The 22,233-nt window shown below is 44.4% G+C and overlaps 1 protein-coding gene across 1 annotated transcript in view; it reads right to left on the bottom strand.

Moving 5' to 3' along the window:
• TMEM231 (transmembrane protein 231) overlaps window positions 1-22,233 on the bottom strand; it is a 356,655-nt gene that overhangs the window by 180,609 nt on the left and 153,813 nt on the right. The window contains exon 4 of the mRNA XM_069217561.1: window positions 1,739-1,882. Coding sequence (XP_069073662.1) covers window positions 1,739-1,882 — 144 coding nt within the window. The remainder of the gene's footprint in view (window positions 1-1,738; window positions 1,883-22,233) is intronic.

Raw genomic sequence — 22,233 nt, 5'->3', positions numbered from 1 at the left:
ACTCCACTGGACTGGGAACACATTCATGACAGGGTACATACAAGCACCACCAAAGCACGGTTTAAATTAATGAACTATAACTTTATACACCAAACACATCTTTCACCAGTTACTTTAAGCTGAATCTATCCTACACGTTCAGACAGATGTCCAAGATGTCTAGCACCCAAGGCAGATTTTATACACACAGCCTGGACGTGCCAAGAGAGCCTCGTTCTGGCAACATGTCCATACAAATCTGAACAAGGCGTCAGGTTGGGCACTCCCATTAGAACCTAAACAAATATTATACAGTCTTATCCCTGCTTCCCCTAAGAAGAGACTAAGCAGGAAGTTTGTATTGCTGGGCTGGACATTAGCGAAAACGACAGAGTTCAATATGACGGCTAGGTCCCACTCCCCTTGGGTACTCGGAATGGGCCAGAGATATGGTGGAATGGGCAACAGCTGAAGGAATCTGTATGAAACACACCCGAATGGATGAAAAACTAGATGATGATCTAAGGGGCTGGGCAGCAATGCTTACGGATTTAACAACACCCCCATCTCAAGATGGAACAATATAAGGGTTTACTGAAAATATTGTTTAAGCTGTTACACAAGAATCAATGTCTTGAGGAAAACAATGTTACCTATTATATGCTGCAATATATGTTGAGCGTAGTGTCCATAAGGGAGCCATTAAGTATAATAAGGGGAATAGCTATGATATGTTAAGTCAATTCAATTGCAAAATTTGCAATATATGTATCACTGCCAAAAATCTGTTTAAAGATTCACTGTTTATAACTGAAAACAATAAAGCTTGTCACTCACCCCAGTTTGGGCACTTTTTTTTCTTCATACAAACAAAATAACATTGAATGGTGTGACAGAAGACTAACGCTGGATTATGACATCCAGGATGGCTTATCTCTTATAGTGGGCATAATAATCTATTGTGAAGCAGAGAGGTTGACTACAGGGGGCAGAACAATGGCATATAAGCAACCCAATTAGATCACTGATTAGAAACAGAAATAGGCTGATAGACTAGTAAATAGCATTTATGCAATTTCTAATTTCTCTTCTTTAGATTAAGTGTGGCATCTATTATTGCCAAGAGGATCCTGATGTGTGACAGTCATCTCTTCTTCACCTCTAACAAGCTTACTGATAACTATAGCCCCAGATTGTGACTTGCAGTTTACATAAAAGGAATTATCTGTCTTAAAATGTAATTTCCGTATGTACATCTCCATTTTAATTATGGTTAGTATCTCCCCACTCAGTCACTTGCATTACTGCTACACTCAAGACACTCCATCTCCTTCGTATCCTCCAATCAGTTGTACTTAACTTCCTTCATCCCGCTGCACTGCCAACTGCTGGTTATCAAATTTTAACTACTTTTAGTACTGATTGTTCCATTATCTTTCCTTTGAATCTTGCCTCATCCACTTGGCCTTCCCCCATTGGCTCCAAACCTTAACTCCTATTGCTTTCTTCTTTTCCCTAATATCACACAAATGGATTGTCCACCGTAGTAGTGGATTCCCCACAGTTATTCTCCACTGAGCTGAAAGCCATAAAATGTGTTCTGGACTATTTCCAGTATGTAATGACCTCATTCTTATAGACAAGGTCTTCACCTTGTAGTTTCCAAATTTACGTCAATTCATTGCTGCAAAAATCTAAACACAAATGAATACCTCACAGAAACGCAAGTCACAATGGCTACATAAAAAAGGATACTTGCATTGTATCTTGTATCCAGCCCTCTGTGGTTCAGTGACTGGCGTTGCTGCAACCTCAGATTTCCATTCACATACAACTGGGACCCTGGGATTGGAGAGGAGTACTGGATGAAGGCCATACTCTGCATCACAAATGTGGACATCCGCTGAAAGAGGCATTATAATTCATGTTACACTCCATAGCTGCAAGTGGACAGTAATGATTCTGCACAACATATTGTAATTTCCATTGACAAATGTGTGAAGAACACTCTTGAAAAAGCCATTGATTTACTCACACAACTAGAAAAGGTAGCAATAGAGATATTTTGGAATGAGAAAGATTTTTTTTTAACATCAAAATATTTATTATATATGCTAGAACAAGCATACAGCTTGGTTATTAAACATATAAAATATCTAAAGAATGTGCTCACTGGCCACAAGTTATTCATTTTTACATACATCCCACACTATATATATATATATATATATATATATACATACACACACAATAGTATGTCTGCAGATGCAGAGAGTGTAATATTTCATTTATTACCATTGTTGAACTTTGGGGACGGCCCATGTTTCACATGAAGCAAACCTCAAGTGGGTCATGGTGCCCTCCCTTTCTTAAACACTGGTAATAAATAGCCTAATACACTCACCAGGTTGGCATATTATTTATTCCATGCTGTTTTCTCACAAACAGCATTTATGAATAAAGCTATAACCAAATTCAGAGCCAAAGATTGTATTTTTGGGGGAACTGCAATAGGATTACAATAAATATGCGTCTATGGCCCCAGTTTTCTTCTTCTGTCAACTGATTCTAAAATGGAATCTGCAAGATCACAAGCACTGTTTTCTAACAACAGTTATAAGGTACTGTGGTAATAACTAGGAATTTGACTTTGCACTGTAGTAATAAATGAACAATGTTTTACTGATGGGTACTTTCGACCATACTCCTCACCTTGTGAATATTACCCAGGCATCAGAATGGATTGGTAAACTTTTAGAGCAGTTCTCCTGCATGCCAATAGGTGGTGGTGTGCAGCTTTGCATCAAAGTAGTTCCGCTTCGGATGTAACGAGCAGACCTGCATATAAGCATCAAACTGATGTCAGTTCCTTTCTTTCTGTGCCTTCAGACGTGGATCCAGAGCTCCTCTTTGGTCTTTCGACCAGCTTCTTATCCAAAAAGTCTTCCCATTGTGCAAGGGAAAATGTAACTCCCCAAACCTACAGAGTTTAAACCATGCATGGACTGTCAGAAACAAATATCTGTGATGGAACCTCAAGAAGTCCATTTGTGGTGTCTGGAGTCAAAACACAACTTCAAGACCTGTGCAGTCTGTGGCCAGATGAATCTGAAGGCCACACAGGACCTAGAGGATAAACTCTATTTCCAAAGACAAGAAGACTCTACATTGTGACCACCCAAAATCAAAAGGAAGGTTCCATTCCTGCTCTCGAATTCGTCCCCACTGCAGATCATCGCTGCGGCTAAAGTCTTTAAGTAGGTTGAAGAAAATCCACAAGAAATTTAAGCAGGAAAACCCCTTACCCATCACTCTTGGACTCCTAAGAGTACACAAGGGTGTCAACTTGCCTCCCAGTCTTGCTCCCAATCTACACTACAGTCAATTCAGCCATGCTGGAGTTCGTCTGGAGCTAGGTCTCTAAAGCCAAGTTTTAGCTAGGAACGCGGTGTTTCGTAAATGTATGCATTCTCTATCTTTATTTGACCCACGCTCTCTAGCTAATGTGTTGGCAGGAAATAAACCATTCTACCTATGCTGCTGCCTGGAGATTGCATTTATCCAACTGTCTTCATAGTTTTGAGTTGCAGTCTAAGCTTCAGGAAAAGACTAATGCATCACTAAAAGGTTTTCTGAACCGGAGAACAAAAGCACTTTTGTTTATATCTGACAAGGATTCCCTAGCAGCAAAGAAGCATGCTTGGTCAGTTATACCATATGATAAACTGGAACCTCAGCCCCATATGTTTGCATATTTCCCCTCATGCAAGAGGGATACCGTCCTAAAATTAAGTCTCGGCAGATAACCAACTAAGCACGATACACCAAATTGGATTCAACATGGCAATTTAATTGCTGCAGACTTTGTGGTTACACTCAAGAAACCTTACTGTACATAGTCTGTATCTGTCCTTATCTATTTGACGCGTGTTGTATTCTTTGAAAGCCACTGTTTTTAAAGGCTGGAGTGAGAACATGTCGCCAAGCTGTTCAACTCCGTTTATTGGGCAAAGCTATTCCAAAGATCTGCAGGTTTGTTAAGTTTCTGGCTATGGCTGAAAAATGTTGGTCTTTCTCTTTAACTACTAGTACTGGTCAATTGCCTTCTTTGTATTAAGACGTTGAATTCTAATCATTGTGATTCCATATGCTTTCTTATTCCTCAAATTGACACTAAATGGTTTGACAGTGTACTATCTGAACTCACTCCAATTACTATATGGATATTCAATGGATTGACAATGAACCTTTTATATCTTAGACATTTATGCACTTTAGTATAACTATGCTCATCCGGTATTATTGTATTTCTTGTTAATTTTGTTTTTGTCTGAGCAATTTTACATCCTTTCATAGACAACGTTTTAGTGGCAAATTGTGGTTTTATTTTGTGTTTGTAACGATTTTAATTAATCAGACAGTAAATATTACTACTACACTAGAGTCGATTCTGAGTTTGGTCCTGACACAAACTGAGTTTTCAGGTCCATCGGCAAAGTTGAAGCAAGTAAACAAATGCAGAGAGGCCACGCTGTTGAGAGCGCGTTGCTTATATAATCTATAAATGTTTATGAATCAATGTGTGATAATTTTGCATAGAAACTATAATAATAGTAATTTTGCTTAGACGTGCACTCGAATTGTGACCACGGGGAGTGGCCACCAATGTATACATAGACTAATAATAATGACTAAAATGTTTATATTATGTTTAAATAAGTTTGTACTAATTATTGCGTTATTGAATCTCTGCTGAAATCCTCATAGGCCTTAAGTTAGCATGAGCCGAAGCTTAGCTGCTTGGCTCTCATATTAAATGCATTTTCCTATTTTGCAGTGTACTGACTCACAAAGGGACACAACCCTGCGTGTTCCTTTTCTACAAATTAGAAAACGAATGTAACTATGTTAGATCCGTTCTCAAGCATTCTTCAGTGTGTGCAGAGTAAATGTTAAAAAGCAAATTGAAACAGTGTAGATTAATGTAAGGTCATTCAAACCGGTGAAGACAATGGAACTGCTGACCAAAAGATGTGCAAAGAATTACAGAAAGATTAAATCATACCGGACGTGCCACCTCGGAAGACGTCAATTATGAAGACCAATCAAAGACTTGTAAAATAATATGGGGTGAAGAGTTGGGTTACCTATTGTATTTTCTGATAGGTTAAAGATAGTGGGGTATAACAAATGTCCAATAGAACTTTGGGGGAATGTACAATGGAAAAGGGATAAAAACCCATGTCACGGGGAGTCATTTAGGTGGGGTAGGGAATGCTATTGATTTTATCCAGAAACGTTGTCACTCTGTCTGGTGACTTGTTGGTTTACTTAAACCATACTCGCCCTTAGAATTGTCCATTTTACACTTTACCTCCTTATGAGGGAAGTGCCCTTTTTGCCCCGGAGCTGAGTTTTGACTGATGGCCAATTGACTGATGTCCTGAAGACGAAGACTGAACCTGTGCGCTGACCTAAACTTTGGAGGGTAATTATGACAATGCAATTGTGATTTGTTTGTTTTGCTTTTCCTTTCTAGGTACCAACTGCTTACTTTTGACAGAGAACTTAGTTAGATGTTTTCCAAATTGGTGTTCTAAATTGTTTTGCATGAAGCCCAAAATGCTAATGCTAATCAGTGGTTAGGACAGGTGTTCACCAAAACTGACGCAAATAGACAAACGACCAAACCTATGCTTTGTTGAACTGACGCGTTATTGACACTCTGCTGAATTTGACCTATGTTCACGCCGTGTTATGTTCGGATGTTTGTGATTCTTGCTTTAATGAAAACCTATCAAAGTTGCCATATCGTGACTATGCTATTATGCTACTTGATGTTGAGATTAACGCATTTGCTTCTAGACTGTAATTAATAGGGAATAAAACTCAAAAAAATCTACTAATTCGGTGTGGTTATTCATGGCTGAAAGGTCATGGTAGCGTCTTGATTTGATTAATGACTGACTAAAGTAAAATGTATTGTTGTGATAAATATTGATGACATTATTGATGTATTGAATGACATATTGATTAGTTATCTCGTCCTAAAGTGTCTCTCAATGGGTCAAAAGATTAATTGGCCTAAAACGAGTCCTGATGTGTAATAAATTATTATAAAGGGACGCGTTAACAGTTCTGGTAGCAGAGCGACGGTCTGGCCCTTTGGGGCCCTAGGACGGAGAATCATTGTTTAGACTGTTTTTCTGAGATAATGCAAATTGGAGGTATGATGTGTTTCTAAATTCACCATGACTTTCCCGGGATCTCGGAGCCTGCCTAAGTGAGTTGGGAATGTTTTCGGCGTCATAGTATGGGTGGTATCGGGTTTGCGCTGGCTCAGCTTATGCATTTTTGCAGGTGATTTGTGAAGTTTGTGTGTATTTAGGCCAGGTAATGTTGTTTTAGTAGGAGTGGGCGTACTCCGCAGTATGTGAGTAGGGAAGTCAGCGTACTTCATATGAGTGTGGCGCTTTGTGCTTAAAATTATCCACGTGGTTGGTTGTTCATGTACAGACCCGTCGTGGTCTAAGACTCCGGAGTATATTGACAAGTGTGGGAGACACTTGGGTTTATGTTGTAATTTGTGCGGTCTAATAGGTCAATCGGGCGTGGTTGACAAGTCGAGTTTGAGTCAAATTGTATGTGTGAAATCTTCGATGGACATTTGGCAAGTTCAAAAGTGCAATAGGACAAACCATTGAGCAGTCGAGAGTAGGATTTGCGGGTCGAATTCTGCTTGCGTATGCGGGAACTGAAAAGGAGAGAGTAGCGGCCGAGGCTTCAAGGGAAATCTCTGTAAAGTTCTGAAGCGAATGTGTTACCCTTCCTGTAGTAAACCGGCAAATTTGTGTTGTTGTTGTTAAGGTGCTCGCAGTAAATTTTGCATTAGTTTGGTGTGAATCCAGTGAGGGGCGGACGAGCCGCAAGACTTTGTCAGCTGCAGTGTGTGAGTGTGACATCAGTGGTGCCGTGCTGAGATAGGTCAGCTTTCGAGAGGGGTCGCGCACGGATTGGCTGCCGTCCGTGAGAGACAATAGGTTGAGAAAGGTGGGTGAAGAGTATCCTGGGAAATAAAGTCACTTCTTGATCAAATACAAACAAAAGGAAGACGTAAAACTGAACTTTGTCAAAGCTTTTAAGAGTGCTCTGAAAGGAGACGCATACATTATGGCGCGTGAAGGGGAGCCTACACCGCCGCCTGAGGGAACTCCAGCTTCCATAGTTATGGAGGAAAAAGGTGTCGCGCCTTGCTTATAGATGAAACAGTGGTGCAAATTGACAGAAAAAGAGGGATGTTTGGCGTTCCCAGAACACGGGACGTTCAACACGAGAGTTCTAGAGAATTTAAGGTGGATGTTAAGTGTACAGAAACCACCCCCGAGGCCAGCTCAGTATGAGGCTTTAGCAATTTGGGATCTAATGGCTATTAAACAGAGACAAGAAAAATTCCAAAGAAGAATAAAAAGGGCAGAAAAGACTTTAGCGGAAGCCAGGTGGGACAATGAGAGAAAAATGTGGAGACGAGGAATAGTTGATGGATTAAAATTGTTCCCAGCTATAACACAGGGGGATGAGACGCAGGAAAAGAAGGCAACATGTAAAACAGACAAAGACTCTAGTAAGCCTAAAGAAACTAAGAGATTTTGGGAAGAAGAAGATGATGATTCAGATGATGAAGAATTCCTAAATCAGATATTACATGATCGCCCGCCACCTTATGCGGTACGCGACAATGTCCCGAGCACTAGCGCGGGTCCTGGGAACCAGACGCAGGATAAGGGAGTTACTGATACAGTACAGACTAGTGATACGGGTTTGATACAGAATGGTGTCAGTGTACCCACTGTGCCAGACATGCAGATACATTTGCAACCTCCACCGCAGATACAGAGAATCTACCCAGACGTCCCGGTACTAGAGACTACTACAAACCTGATAGTGCCGCCAGACCCGATATATACAAAATCGAGGTTAGTGCAGATTGAGTCAACTCCGCAATTGCTGCCCCAGCCGCAGCCAAAACTGATACCGGGATATAACCCAGCAGCCGGACCTCCATTAATACCTGCCCGGCTTCAGAAAATCAGACCTTTGGAGTTGCTGCTCCACGAGGTTTGGGACCAGGTCAGACACCAGCTGCAATATCATTGCCAATTACTGTTGGGCCACCGGTGCCATTGTATGCATAATGTAAGCCTGGTGTATGTGATCAGGGAGTAATGACCCAAGATGTAATAAGAGGAGGATCCATAGGAACCCCTCAGTTAATGGCCCCAGGAGAGCAAGCGGTTGAAAAACCAAGGCCTTTGATAGACCTTAGCCCAGTTGAAGCACCGTTGGAAGCAATGAGACAGGCAGGGCTAGGGGTGTTAACCCCACAAACAATAAGTACAAACGCTTCACAGTCGCCGATGATGCATGCAGGGAACATTTCCTTACAAGGTTTTACGGTACAACAGTTGAATGAGTGGTTAGAGAAGACCTTTACTACGCAAAAGACTACAGTAACTGCAGTAGAACCGGAAAGGTTGGGAAAAGATGAGTACCTGAACTTTGTGAGACTGGGCGTGGAAGCTGCTGAATTAGTGGACGGAACAATGGGGGTAAACAGATTAGAGTCATACACAGAAGCAGAGTTGAGATATCTGTGCCCTAAGATTACCAAGGAAGTAGGCAAGGTACATCAGAAATTAGTGAACCTGGCAGACAAATACAATATTGATATTGAGAATACTAAACATTTGAAAAGAAGTTACAAGTTAGACTATTATTCAAAAGACTTCGAGCATATGAGGTCTGCCGGAATGAAAGCACATTTAAAGGAAATATTGCAAAGTGCGCAAATCTGGGGAGCATTAGAAAAGTGGGAAGGCCGATGGGCTAAGAAAAGAGACAAGGAGAAAAGTGATAGCCCAGGATCAAGTAAAGCTAAAACTACACCCAGATACGGAATCGGTAAAAATGCTACCAATGAGAGAGACAGCTGGTGGGGTTTTAATTCATGTACCGTGGTCCAGGAGAGACATCCTATCTTTTACAAATGATTATCCCAGGTTGAGGGAGAAACCGATCGAGTGGTACCAGCAAACAGATAGGTTTGTGAAGCTTGCGAAGTGTCTCTGGGAAGACCTGAATACCTTGTATGAGATCATTGTTCCGCCCGACTTATAGCTTGAGTGCAAGCGAGGGGTAGACTGGCTGACGCAGGAGCCGGCAAGGGATAAGGTGACCGGAGCACCCTCTGAGGAGTTGATGAAGTACTATCATAAAGTGATTGAGTTTTTGAAGCAGAAAGTGTCGCCGAAAGTGACTGATTGGCAGAAAATCGACCGGACCTCGCAGGAGGTTAAGGAATCAATACATGCTTACTATGAGAGGTTGTTGAAGGCATTCAAATATTACAGTGGTACCGAGACCATTGAACCGAAAGACATGAACCATCTCGTGTTCAGATTTGTTGAACGGTTGAGACCAGAAGTTAGCCAGATGATTAAGAATCATTTGATCTGTTGGCAAGCAAAGCCGATTGACGAGGTGTTACAGTATGCAAAATACTGTAGTGATGAGATTGAGCTGAAGCAGAAAAAGTTGAAGGAGAAAGTGATGGTGATGCAGATAAGGGCTGCACAGTAAGGAATGCAGGGAAATGGAATTCAGCACATGATACAGCAGCAACCGCAAGGGAATGGCGTGTTTCAGGCACAACCAAGAGGTTGAGGTTTCATGAATCGCGGTCCTGACTTGAATACTGTTGTGGTTCAAAATGATGTACAAGGGATGAAAAAGATGTCACCGTGTCACGTGTGCGGGGGCGTGGGGCATTGGAAGCGGGAATGCCCAAATATGGTGCAGGATGGTGTAGTTCAACAAAGCCCTAATGTCGGTACATTGCAAAATATGAGAGGTCCAAAATTGAGAAATCAAAACCCGAATTTTCAAAATAACATGGTACAGATGCAGGGGTTACAACCGATGCAGCAAATGCAAATGCTGCATGTTCAGCCAGCGCAAATGCAGCAAGTACAACAGCAGGTTCCCATGGTACCTAGACAGCAAATGCAACTACCAATGGCTCCAATAGGACAGCAACAGGTGATGCTTCCTCAGCAGGTCACAGGTCAGGTGATGAGCCAAAATAATACAGTACAGCAATTCCCATTGCGTGGTGAAGATGGAATGAATGAAGAATGGTCAGATGACAGTTCAGACAGTGAAGAGTGCAGGCTTGCAGCGTCCCTAGAGGTAGATCAGAGGGGACCCTATGTAGAGGGAAAGGTAATGGGTCATAAGGTTTCATTCTTGGTTGATACCGGAGCTACACGCTCTACAGTCAGAAGTGCAGAGGTTCCGAAATTGCCACTTTCGGGACGTACCATAAGAGTGGTCGGAGTAGCAAATCAGTACTTGACAAATCCAATTACAGATCCAGTGCAAGTTGAGATTGGCAACTTCCAGGGACTGCATAAATTTGTAGTCTGTGATTCAAGTCCGGTATCCCTACTGGGAAGAGACTTACTGTGCAAGACGAAATGCTTGATTACCTGTTCCAATGATGGAATTGAGGTGCAGACAAACAGTGATGATGAAGGGGATGATGGTCAGTTCTCAGAGTTAGAGACAGAAACCGCGAATGAAGACTACCCTTTGATAACATTATTCCCGATGCTTACAGTGACTGACTTACCAGCCAAGTTGCAGGGAACGATGACAGAGAAAATGTGGGACTTGACAGGAAAGGAAGTGGGGCTGATAAAAGGAGTGGAACCAGTTAAAGTTCAAGTGAAGCCAAAAGCAGTGTTTCCCCAGGTGCCACAATATCACATGGCACAAGATGTTCTTATCCAGGTGGCACAAATAATTGCGGACTTTGTGAAACAGGGAGTCCTGAAGGAGGTATTGAGCAGTCCATGTAATTCACCGATAATGGGTCTGAAGAAACCTTATGGGAAGGTTCGAATTGTGCAGGATTTGAGAAAAATAAATGAGATTGTGGTGAAGTGTTGCCCCATAGTGCCAAATCCAGCAGGGATTATGTTTCAGGTTCCGTGCGATGCTGAATGGTGAACCGTTGTAGATTTGTCACAAGCCTTCTTTTCGGTGCCTCTTCATGAGGAGAGCCAGTTTTTATTCAGTTTCAAATTCCTGGACAAGGTGTACAGTTGGTGCAGAATTCCTCACCGTCCATCTTCAATCAGATATTGAAAAAGGACTCAGAATCTTTAGTACTGCCTTTCAATTCAACACTAGTAGAATACATTGACGACTTGCTGATTGCATCCAGGACAAAAGATGACTGTAAATATGACACAATTGCCTTATTGAATCATTTGGGTAAGAACGGACAAAGTGTCGCCAAAGAAGCTGCAGTACTGTCAGAAAGAGGTGAAGTACTTAGGACACTTGATTGAGAGAGGGTCCAGGAGAATATCGAAGGAAAGGGTGACAGCCATTTTGCAAATGAACCCCCCGACAACAAAGAGAGATGTCAGGATGCTTTTGGGAATGGTGGGTTACTGTCGCCAGTGGATACCCAACTTCTCAATTATCTCAAAACCATTGATAAAGCTAACAGGCAAAGAGATTAAGGATGAAACGTACACCATAACCCTATCCAAAGAAGAGCTTGAGTCATTCATGGAATTGAGAGAGTGCATGTGCAGGGCACCAGCTTTGGGTATGCCTGATTACACGAAACCTTTTCTATTGTTTTGTCATGAACGTGACGCTTGTTCTTTGTCTGTCTTAACACAGGTCCATGGAGGTGCAAATCGTCCTGTAGCATATTTTTCAGCTACCTTGGACCCCGTCGCAGCAGCCTTACCGGGTTGTTTGCGCGCAGTTGCAGCAGTTGGTCAAAGCCTCACGCAGTGTGAAGGCATAGTGATGGGACATCCCTTGACAGTAATGGTTCCACATTCAGTTGAAATTTTGTTGACTCGAACCAAAACTCAGCACATGACAAATGCCCGACTTACCAGATATGGGACAATTATTTTGGGGTCACCTAATGTTTCACTAAAGCGATGTACTGTATTAAACCCGGCAACTCTACTTCCTGTTGAAAGTACCAAGATTAATAATGAAGAAGAAGTGGAGCATGATTGTCTTGAGGTAACAGAACTATGTACCAAGCCACGACCTGATATTCAAGATACGCAGTTAAAGGACAATGACTGCATTATGTTTGTTGATGGATCCTGTTTGAGAGATTCACTTGGAATGCTGAGAGCTGGTTACGCTGTATGTACAATAGCTGGTATCATTGAAGCTTCCGGGCTCGAGAAAGTGTATTCCGCACAAGTGGCAGAATTAATTGCCCTTACTAAGGTATGCCACGCAGCTGAAAATCTGAGAGTCACTATCTATACTGACAGCAGATACGGATTTGGAATTGTACATGAATTTGGCCAATTGTGGTCACAGAGAGGTTTCATGACCTCTTCTGGTTCTCCTGTGAAAAATGGTGAACAAATTAAGGATTTGTTACATGCGATTCAGTTACCTCTTGAAATTGCCGTGGTGAAATGCAATGCTCATGTTAAGTCACAAGACTTTGTGTCCATGGGAAACAGCTATGCAGATCAAGTCGCAAGGTTTTGCGCATTGAACTGTATATCGTTCAAGGATCAGTGGGAATTGTTACCGCAAACTGAAAATGACATGTTTGAACCTTGCATTAAGGGTGGTTGATACACTAGATGAGCTAAAAACACTACAGGGTCGTGCTAGCAAAGAGGAAAAACGCTCCTGCCAGAGAATGCAATGTGTACAAAGAGCTGACGACTTATGGGTCTCAGAGGAGGGGAAACTGGTTCTGCCAAACAGTTTTCTATCACAATTCACAAGGCTTTACCATGGGCAGGCACATCTTGGGAAAGATGCAATGATCAGGTCATTCAAGATTGACTGGTTTAACCCAAAATTCAGACATGCCGCAGAGGTTACTTGTCACAGGTGCATCATCTGTCAACAGATGAATGCAGGAAAAGGGACTGTGGTAACTTTGAGCCACATAGGGAGAGCTGGTGGTCCATTTAGCAAGATGCAAATGGATTTCATTGAGATGCCTGTTTGTGGAGGATTGAAGTACGTGTTGGCAATTGTGTGCGTTTTCAGCCACTGGATTGAAGCCTACCCCACACGTAGAAATGACAGTCTCACAGTTGCAAAGCTGCTGCTTAGGGAACTAATACCCAGGTTCGGGTTTCCGGTCTCTATAGAATCAGATAGGGGCAGACACTTTGACAATGAGGTGATTAAGCTCTTGTGTGCCGCATTAGACATTGAACAGAAGCTGCATTGTAGTTACTGCCCTGAAGCATCAGGACTAGCAGAACAAATGAATGGTACTTTGAAATCAAGAATGGCGAAGATGTGCGCAGCTACCAATATGAAATGGCCAGATGCATTGCCCTTAGTGCTGATGTCAATGAGGAACACCCCTGATAAGAAGACAGGACTATCACCCCATGAGATCCTTATGGGTAGAGTTATGAGGCTGCCCGCACTACCTGCAAATGCTCTTGTGAATATCACGGATGATATGGTGTTGGACTACTGCAAAGGTTTGGCTGATGTGGTTCCCTCTTTTTCTCACCAGGTGGAAGCCAACACATTGCCACCGATCAGTCATCCAGGTCACACTTTGCAAGCCGGTGACTGGGTGGTTGTCAAGAAGCACATGAGAAAGTCATGTTTGGAGCCGCGCTGGAAGGTGCCATATCAAGTAATATTGACAACAACCACTGCTGTGAAATGTGCAGGCGTTCCAAACTGGATACATGCCAGTCACACAAAGAAGGTAACGTGTCCAACTGATGAGGAACTTGAAGTTTCTGACTCAACTGTTCTAGAGAGGGAAGTCTCAGGGCCTGAAAACAGCCAAGAGAGAACTGAAACTGCAGGAGAGCCCACGGAGTCTAGTCCCTCAAACAATAAACGAGTTTGAGAGAGGTGACAATGTGCCTATCTCAGTAGAGGCAGCCGGAGAACTAAATCAAGGAGAGGTTCTCCCAGAAGCAGACGGATACGGGTTAGAGCTTGAGCCTGTTACAGATCCAGAAGAAGGGGAAATAGTAGAGAGAGAGCAAAATACACCGGCATCCCCTGAGCCAGTTGCAGGTCCATCAAGAGAAAACACCATAGCACAAGAGGAGGGTGCTGTTCAGCGTCCTGAAAGACCAAGCAGGAAAAAGACGCATAAGGGAGATAACTGGCCAGAGAAGCAGGCTGCGAAAGAAAAGGTTGTACCAGGTGAAACAATAACAGAAGAACCCGATACCACAAGAACATAAGATCTGAGTGAAGGAGAATTTCAAGGCGAACGCCAATTGAAAAGAAAAAGAATCACAAATAGAAGGTACGCAGGTCCTGAATGGGCATATGCAACATCTGAATGGCAACAAGAATTCTTAGCGTTCTGTTTTGATCGAGAAGTACCAGGCCAATACTACGGTACCTGAAATGAATCAGGAAAAGAGACTGTTTTAAAACTGAAATTGAAAAGAAATTGAACGTTGGAAAAGCTAAGAAAGAGACTTATAAATTACCAGATGTGACACTAATAACCTGAATTGACTTTGAAAACCTGATTATGACAAGCTGCTAACTTGATTTGACAAAAGGGTCCTGGAGTAGGTGAAACGCTGTAAATACACGCAGAAAGAAAGACTTTTTGCAACAACAAAAAAAAAAAAAAAGAGAGAATTTTACATCATCCTCAATTGATTATTGTTCTGCTATCTGATTCTTTACAGACATGGCTTATAATAGAGGTAGTAACAAAAAGGGTAAGGTGTGTGGTTGGTTGAGTCTTATATTAGGTATCGTGTGTGCAATAATAATTGTAGGAGTGATTGTGGGAATGCCGTGGTTAGATAAGAAGGCAACTAACAATGCTTCAAAACCCGAGACTACAATGCTAACACCGTGGGAAAAGTTTGAGCAGGATGCAAAACACTTGCATGAGGGAACTAACTCAAAAGGGGAACTTTCCACTAATATCTTCTATCGCTTGCTGAATGAGTATGTTGAAACAATGGATGCGAAAAACTGTTATGTGTGCACAAAGATTCCTTCATCAGTGCAAGAAGGGGTCACCTATCATAGTCTTCCTTTAACATACGGGATAAGTTGTAGCTTGCTATTAACAAGATTCTATAATCAAGAGCATGGGCAATATTTTTATTCAAATCTGGATGTCATGTTTTCTTTTGTGCCTGTGATTGAGTTTCTGAACAAGCTAGCTAAGGAGCATAGTATAAAATTAGTCAGAGGTTTCTTTGAACCAACGCTTACATTTGGGACAGCTTATGCACACCGCAATAATCTGACTTGCTTATTGACACCTGTCGAGAAAAGCTTCTTAGATCACACTGATGATAGACGCAAAGCATTGAAAGAAAGATTAGAGAAAGGGTTAGAGAAACGCACATATGCAAATTATTATGCTTACACTGCAATAAAGACGCAAGGCAAACTAGCTATAGATGCATTACATGTAGGAAGGCTTTGTATATATAGGCCAAAATCTGAACATGAAACTTTATTTGTGGGAACGAGTGAATGAAGGCATGTGTTTTTGTTTCAGAGTAAATGGACATTCATGTTAAATGGACAGGACCCAGCGATCCCTGGGATCTATTATATCTGTGGACTTAATGCTTATTACCGTCTCCCTAAGGGATGGTATGGGACATGTTATTTGGGAATAGTTATCCCAAAGATTTACCAGATTGATGACTTAAAGCAAATACCTAAAACGTCTGAATTACAACATGCTAGACAAAAACGAGAGAGAGCGGCTGCTGTCGTTGGAGACAAATTTGGAGCCATAATTCCTTCAGTAGGGGTGATCTTAAACTCATAAAGATTCAAAAGTTGTCTACTATTGTGGATAACATGCTAACAAATTTTTACAGGGGCTATACTCCTGATGGATACTGAACTTGCTGCGGAAAGGGCTATGACTCTTCAAAATCGGCTTGCTTTAGACATTCTTTTAGCAAAGAGTGGTGGAGTCTGCAAGATGCTCAACGAGCGTCATTGTTGCTCATTTATACCAGACAATAGTAAAAAGATTAGAGGTATGCTTACTAACCTAACTAAATATAGTGCAGATTTGAAGGATTTGAAAGAATCTGGAGTGTGGGAGAAATTAGGAAAAGGAATTGCCAGAGTAGGGAGCTGGGTTAGCAACATTTGGAATGGGGTACTTGCAAAAATATTAGGATGTCTATTAATTATTCTGGCCTGTCTATTAGGATTATGGGGAGCATGCAAAATTAATGATAAAATTAAAAGAAATTGGACAAAGAGAAATGAGGAAAGTGAAAAAGAGAAAATGTTTAATGAAATTTGGGAAAGTTCACACAAGGGACAAGATGTGCGCATTATGCGTAAAGTGAAAAATTAAAGTGAAAGGTCAAAGGTAAAGGTTTGTGTGATGACGACCGTCATCAGAGGAGGGACTGAGAGCGTAGCTTATATAATCTATAAATGTTTATGAATCAATGTGTGATAATGTTGCATAGAATCTATAATAATAGTAATTTTGCTTAGACGTGCACTCGAATTGTGACCATGGGGAGTGGCCACCAATGTATACGTAGACTAATAATAATGACTAAAATGTTTATATTATGTTTAAATAAGTTTGTACTAATTATTGCGTTATTGAATCTGTGCTGAAATCCTCATAGGCCTTAAGTTAGCATGAGCCGAAGCTTAGCTGCTTGGCTCTCATATTAAATGCATTTTCCTATTTTGCAGTGTGCTGACTCACAAAGGGACACGACCCTGCGTGTTCCTTTTCTACAAATTAGAAGACAAATGTAACCATGTTAGATCCGTTCTCACGCATTCTTCAGTGTGTGCAGAGTAAATGTTAAAAAGCAAATTGAAACAGTGTAGATTAATGTAATGTACAAGGTCATTCAAACCGGTGAAGACAATGGAACTGCTGACCAAAAGATGTGCAAAGAATTACAGAAAGATTAAATCATACCGGACGTGCCACCTCGGAAGACGTCAATTATGAAGACCAATCAAAGACTTGTAAAATAATACGGGGTGAAGAGTTGGGTTACCTAATGTATTTTCTGATAGGTTAAAGATAGTGGGGTATAACAAATGTCCAATAGATTTTTGGGGGAATGTACAATGGAAAAGGGATAAAAACCCATGTCACGGGGAGTCATTTAGGTGGGTTAGGGAATGCTATTGATTTTATCCAGAAACTTTGTCACTCTGTTTGGTGACTTGTTGGTTTACTTAAACCATCCTTGCCCTTAGAATTGTCCATTTTACACTTTACCTCCTTATGAGGGAAGTGCCCTTTTTGCCCCGGAGCTGAGTTTTGACTGATGGCCAATTGACTGATGTCCTGAAGACGAAGACTGAACCTGTGCGCTGACCTAAACTTTGGAGGGTAATTATGACAATGCAATTGTGATTTGTTTGTTTTGCTTTTCCTTTCTAGGTACCAACTGCTTACTTTTGACAGAGACCTTAGTTAGATGTTTTCCAAATTGGTGTTCTAAATTGTTTTGCATGGGGGCGTGTCCAAGATGGCGGAGCGCTAGGTCGTGTTCGCTAGTGCTCCGCCGCCTCGATCCAACACAGTGCCTCGCGGCCTGCGGGGGAGGAAGCCTGGAGGCTCCCCCCGTACAGTGAGGTGCCCCCGGGTGTCTGCTTCGCTCGGCGGCGGCCGGGACCAGGGTGTGCCGCTCCCGCGAGGGAGCTGGCCTCTGCCCCGTAGTTGGGGCGGGGCCGCGGAGCGGCGCAGGAGGCGGCATGGGCCACGGGACGGGCCTCTGCCCGGGGGCTCCTCCAGGCCAGGCGCCGAGGGTCTGAGGGCCTGGGGGTTTACCCTGGGCCCCATAACAGTTGGACTGGCCTGCGTGGATCCCGCACCTGCTGATCTGGGCACCTGGGGGAGAAGGTGCTCCCTCGTGTTCGGCCGATTGGGGGAGACAGACAAGGCCTCCACACCTTGGTGTCCTGAAGGGGGCTGTTTGAAGCGCGGACCCCTAGCGGAAGATGGGGGCCTAGGGGTCTGGCCTCACCCCATTATTTGATCTTCTGACGATTGTGGCCCTGCAACTTTGTTGCGGAGGAGGCCGCTGGAGGTTGGCCCTGGGCGCAGTACCGGCCGGAGGGGCCCATGCTGTTCGGCCCCGGACAGAAACCCTGGATTTCCTGAGGCGGAGAACCGGCGTGGACGGACCAGGCCGGCGTACCATGGCAGCATCAAAGTCTAAGCGCGAGCGCTCGGTGAGGGACATGCTGGCAGGGACGCGCCCGACATCTGGCACGGCGGCGGAGGATTCACCTGAGACGAGGGCCCTGGAGAGTCGCGGGGAGACAGATCCAGAGGAGACCTCTCCTGTCACGAAGGGCTTCCTGACCTCCTTGTTTGAGTCGCTTCGGGGAGACATCCAAGAGCTGCGTAGGGACATCTCACAGGAGCTGAAGGAGTTGCGAGGAGAGGTTTCCTCCTTGGGTGAACGTGTTTCGCAGCTAGAGGATAATGAGATCCCACGTGGCAAAGAGGTTGTGGGCCTGCAGCAGGAGGTGGTCCGTCTCCGAGAGCAGCAGGACCTCCTCCAGATTGCGGTTGAAGACTTGGAAAACCGCTCAAGGCGACAAAATATTTGCATTAGAGGGGCCCCGGACGGTGTTGAGCTATGTGGCGAACCTGTTTCGCTCCTTGCTTGGCGCAGACGAGACACGGGAGGTGGTCTGGACCGGGTGCATCGAGTTGGGCGTGCTGGAGGTCCTGGAGATCGCCCCCCTGACATTTTAGCCTGTCTCCACAATTTTTTCCTTAAAGAAAAGATTCTACAGCGTGCCCGCAATCTTCAGAGTGTACACTTTCGTGGGCAGGAACTCCAGCTATTTCATGATCTGTCGGTGCGGACCTTGCAGAGGCGGAGAGAGTTTAGACCGATCACGGAGCATTTGAGAGCACACAATGTGCCATATTCCTGGGGCCATCCGTTCCGGCTGGTTTTCCGCTGGGAGGAGCAGATTTGGCAGGTGAAAACCGTCTTGGAGGCTAGCCGAGTCCTGGGTCTGGAGGACATTGCCCGTGAGTCGAGTGAGGGAGCGGCTCTGCCGGCGCGGGGCTCGCCTCGTTGGCAGAGAAAAGAGAAGAAAAGGAAGCTGCAGCGCCCGAAGGCCTCAGAGTTGAGGTTGGAGAGAGAGGCCGCTTTGAACAATGTGGCCGCCGGAACCTCGTCCTATCTTGGACCGGGATTGCTACTGGCCGCATTGCTAACAATATACTGTCTGTTGAAGAGGGTCGGGGCGGCGGGGGCTGTGGACCTGATCACTCGATCTGGCTGGATATACTGCCCCGTGGAAACTACACCTCGCAATTGCTGACAATCGAGGACTTTTGTGCTTATCACTTGTTTGTTGTTGGGTTTCCCTGCGAGGCTGGCTTTTTGTGGAAATGGTCTTAGGCCTGATTGCTCTAGGTGGTCTAGATATTATCGTAGCGGGTAGTCCTCTGCTGTGCCCCTGCCTTCTTTGCTGGGTCCCCTCAGTATAGGTTATGATCATTAAAGGCTTAAGTTTAAATGTGAGGGGGCTCAATAACCCTACTAAGAGGCTTGCCATCTTGTCGGCTCTAGAGAGATCGGGGAGTCATGTATGTCTCTTGCAGGAAACGCACCTTGTCTTGAAAGATACCTACCGTATGCGCTCTAAGTGGTTCCCCAAGCAGTTCTGGTCCTCGTTACCATCAAAGCATGCAGGGGTGGCGATACTTCTATCACGTTCATTTCCGGGCGAAGTGATATCAAAACTGCATGAGATCCCAGGGAGGCTTTTGGCCATGAGACTTAGACTGGGAGGTTTTTCCTTCACGATCGATTCCCTGTATGCACCTAATTCCCAACAAGAACTCTTCCTGAGACAGTCTGTGACTCCGCTGCTCCAATCCCCTGATGGTGCTGTTTTGCTGGGGGGTGATTTTAATTTGGTGATGGACGGGGTCTTGGATCGCTCAGGCCAGCGGTACGGGCAGACGGGGTCTCTGTCGGATGCAGGGCGGCAATGGCTTAGCGAGTGTGGTCTAGTGGATGTCTGGAGAAGTATGCACCCCTCGTTGAGGGACTACTCCTTTTACTCTTCAGCAACCAAAACATACGCTAGGTTGGACCTCTTTCTGGCATCACAGGAGTTTTTCTCTAGGGTTAGAGACACAGAGATTGAGCCGCGGGCCCTCTCAGATCATGCCCCAATTACAGTTGAGATCCACATGGACATGCAGAGGGTTGGTACATCGGGTTGGCGATTTAGGGATTCGATGCTTCAAAATGCTGAGACGGTTAAGGCGGTTCGAGGGGCAATAATAGACTACCTTAGTTTTAATGACGATGGGATAGTAAGCATTGCAACACTGTGGGAGGCACTGAAGGCTGTGGTGAGAGGTGAAGTGATTTCCCTTTCTTTTAGGGATAATAAGGCAAGGAGTAGACTTAGGGGAGACTTAGAACAGCGAGTAAGGGTGTTAGAGCGCTCACATAAACGCACTGGTGCTCCTAGACTATGGCGAGAGCTCGAGAAGGTGCGGAAACAGCTGGCTAGATTGGATTGGGACAGGGCGGAGTACGCGGTAGCCGGTCTCAAATATAAGTACTATGTAGGAAGCAATTAGTGTGGGAAGTTGTTGGCACATAGGTTGAGAGCGCAGCGAGCAGCATCAATGATAAAAACGGTGCGCTCCCCTTCTGGAACAGAAGCACATACGAGTGACCAAATAGCGCAGGCTTTCGCGGAATTCTACCGGAATCTATACAGGGCTGAAGAGCCCGGTACCTTAACCCCAGAATCCTTCTTAGAGGATATAGCAATCACTGCCTTGTCTTTGAGAGAGGCAACCGCACTAGATTTACCTATAAGGGCGGAAGAGGTTATTTCAGCGATCGCTCGGCTGCAGACCGGGAAGTCACCTGGTCCTGATGGATTCTCAGCCCCTTTTTTATAAATCCTTTTGTGGGGAACTTGTTCCCGTTTTGGTGCGACTTTTTAACTCCTTTCGTCAAACGAGCGCTCTTACACCTAGTATGTTAGACGCGACCATCGTGGTTATCCCGAAACCGGGGAAAGACCCTGAGGAATGTGCCTCGTATAGGACAAATTCTCCCTTCTTAGTATTGATGCCAAATTATTTACTGGCATCTTGGCACATCGTCTTAACTACTATATGCCGGGGCTTGTGGACCCTGACCAGGCGGGATTTATACCGCATAGGCAGTGTAGCGATAATACCAAGCGATTGCTTCACCTCTTGGATAAAACCGAACGCTCTTGTAGGGCGGTGCTCTTTCTCTCTATCGACGCTGAAAAGGCGTTCAACAGGGTTTATTAGCCATACCTGTTCAGGGTGCTTGAGCGCTTTGGACTGGGATCGGGCTTTATGGCATGGATTCGCTGCATTTATCAAGCACCTCGGGCGGCGGTACGGGTTAATGGGACACTTTCCTTGCCATTTGCCGTCCAAAGAGGCACCAGACAGGGGTGTCCGCTTTCGCCCCTCCTTTTTGCGCTCTACATGGAGCCTATGGCGCAGAGGCTCCGGGATAACCCTCAGATTAGGGGCGTGAAGTTTGGGGGAGAAGAACATCTCATATCACTCTACGCAGACAATGTCATCCTTACTCTGGCGGAGCCTATGACTTCACTACCGGCGCTAATGGGTGTCCTAGAGGAATTTGGGCGGGCCTCCGGGTTTCGAGTGAATATGCTTAAATCGCAGGCCATGGGCAGGTTTATTAGTGTGAAACAGGAACGGGACCTGAAGGCCCGATTCCGCTTCACATGGTCCTCCACAAGGCTCCCGTATCTGGGGATCGAGCTGGGATCCACAGTCACCCGCACAGTGACGGTGAATTATGCAAAACTGACTCGGGAGGTGCATCGAGACTTAGAGGCGTGGGGGAAACTTAAACTGTCTTGGTTGGGTAGGGTCGCGGCAGTGAAGATGACCATTCTACCACGCATACTATATCTGTTTCAGGCGCTCCCGTTAAAGCCTCGGCCACGGACGATAGCGACCCTCCAAACAGCAGTGCTAAGATTTATATGGGAAGGGAAGACGACGCGGTTATTGCGGCAGATCCTGTATTGCCCCAAGAGAGAGGCGGGATTGGCGGTCCCCAGTCTCCTTCCATACTTCCAAGCTGCTCAGCTGCATTTCCTCTTGGAATGGAGTCGTCCGTCCTTCGAGAAGCATTGGTGCTT

Source organism: Pleurodeles waltl, chromosome 12 (assembly GCF_031143425.1).
Source record: "Pleurodeles waltl isolate 20211129_DDA chromosome 12, aPleWal1.hap1.20221129, whole genome shotgun sequence".
Classification (NCBI taxonomy): domain Eukaryota; kingdom Metazoa; phylum Chordata; class Amphibia; order Caudata; family Salamandridae; genus Pleurodeles; species Pleurodeles waltl.
This window is presented reverse-complemented; position numbering and strand designations above follow the sequence as displayed.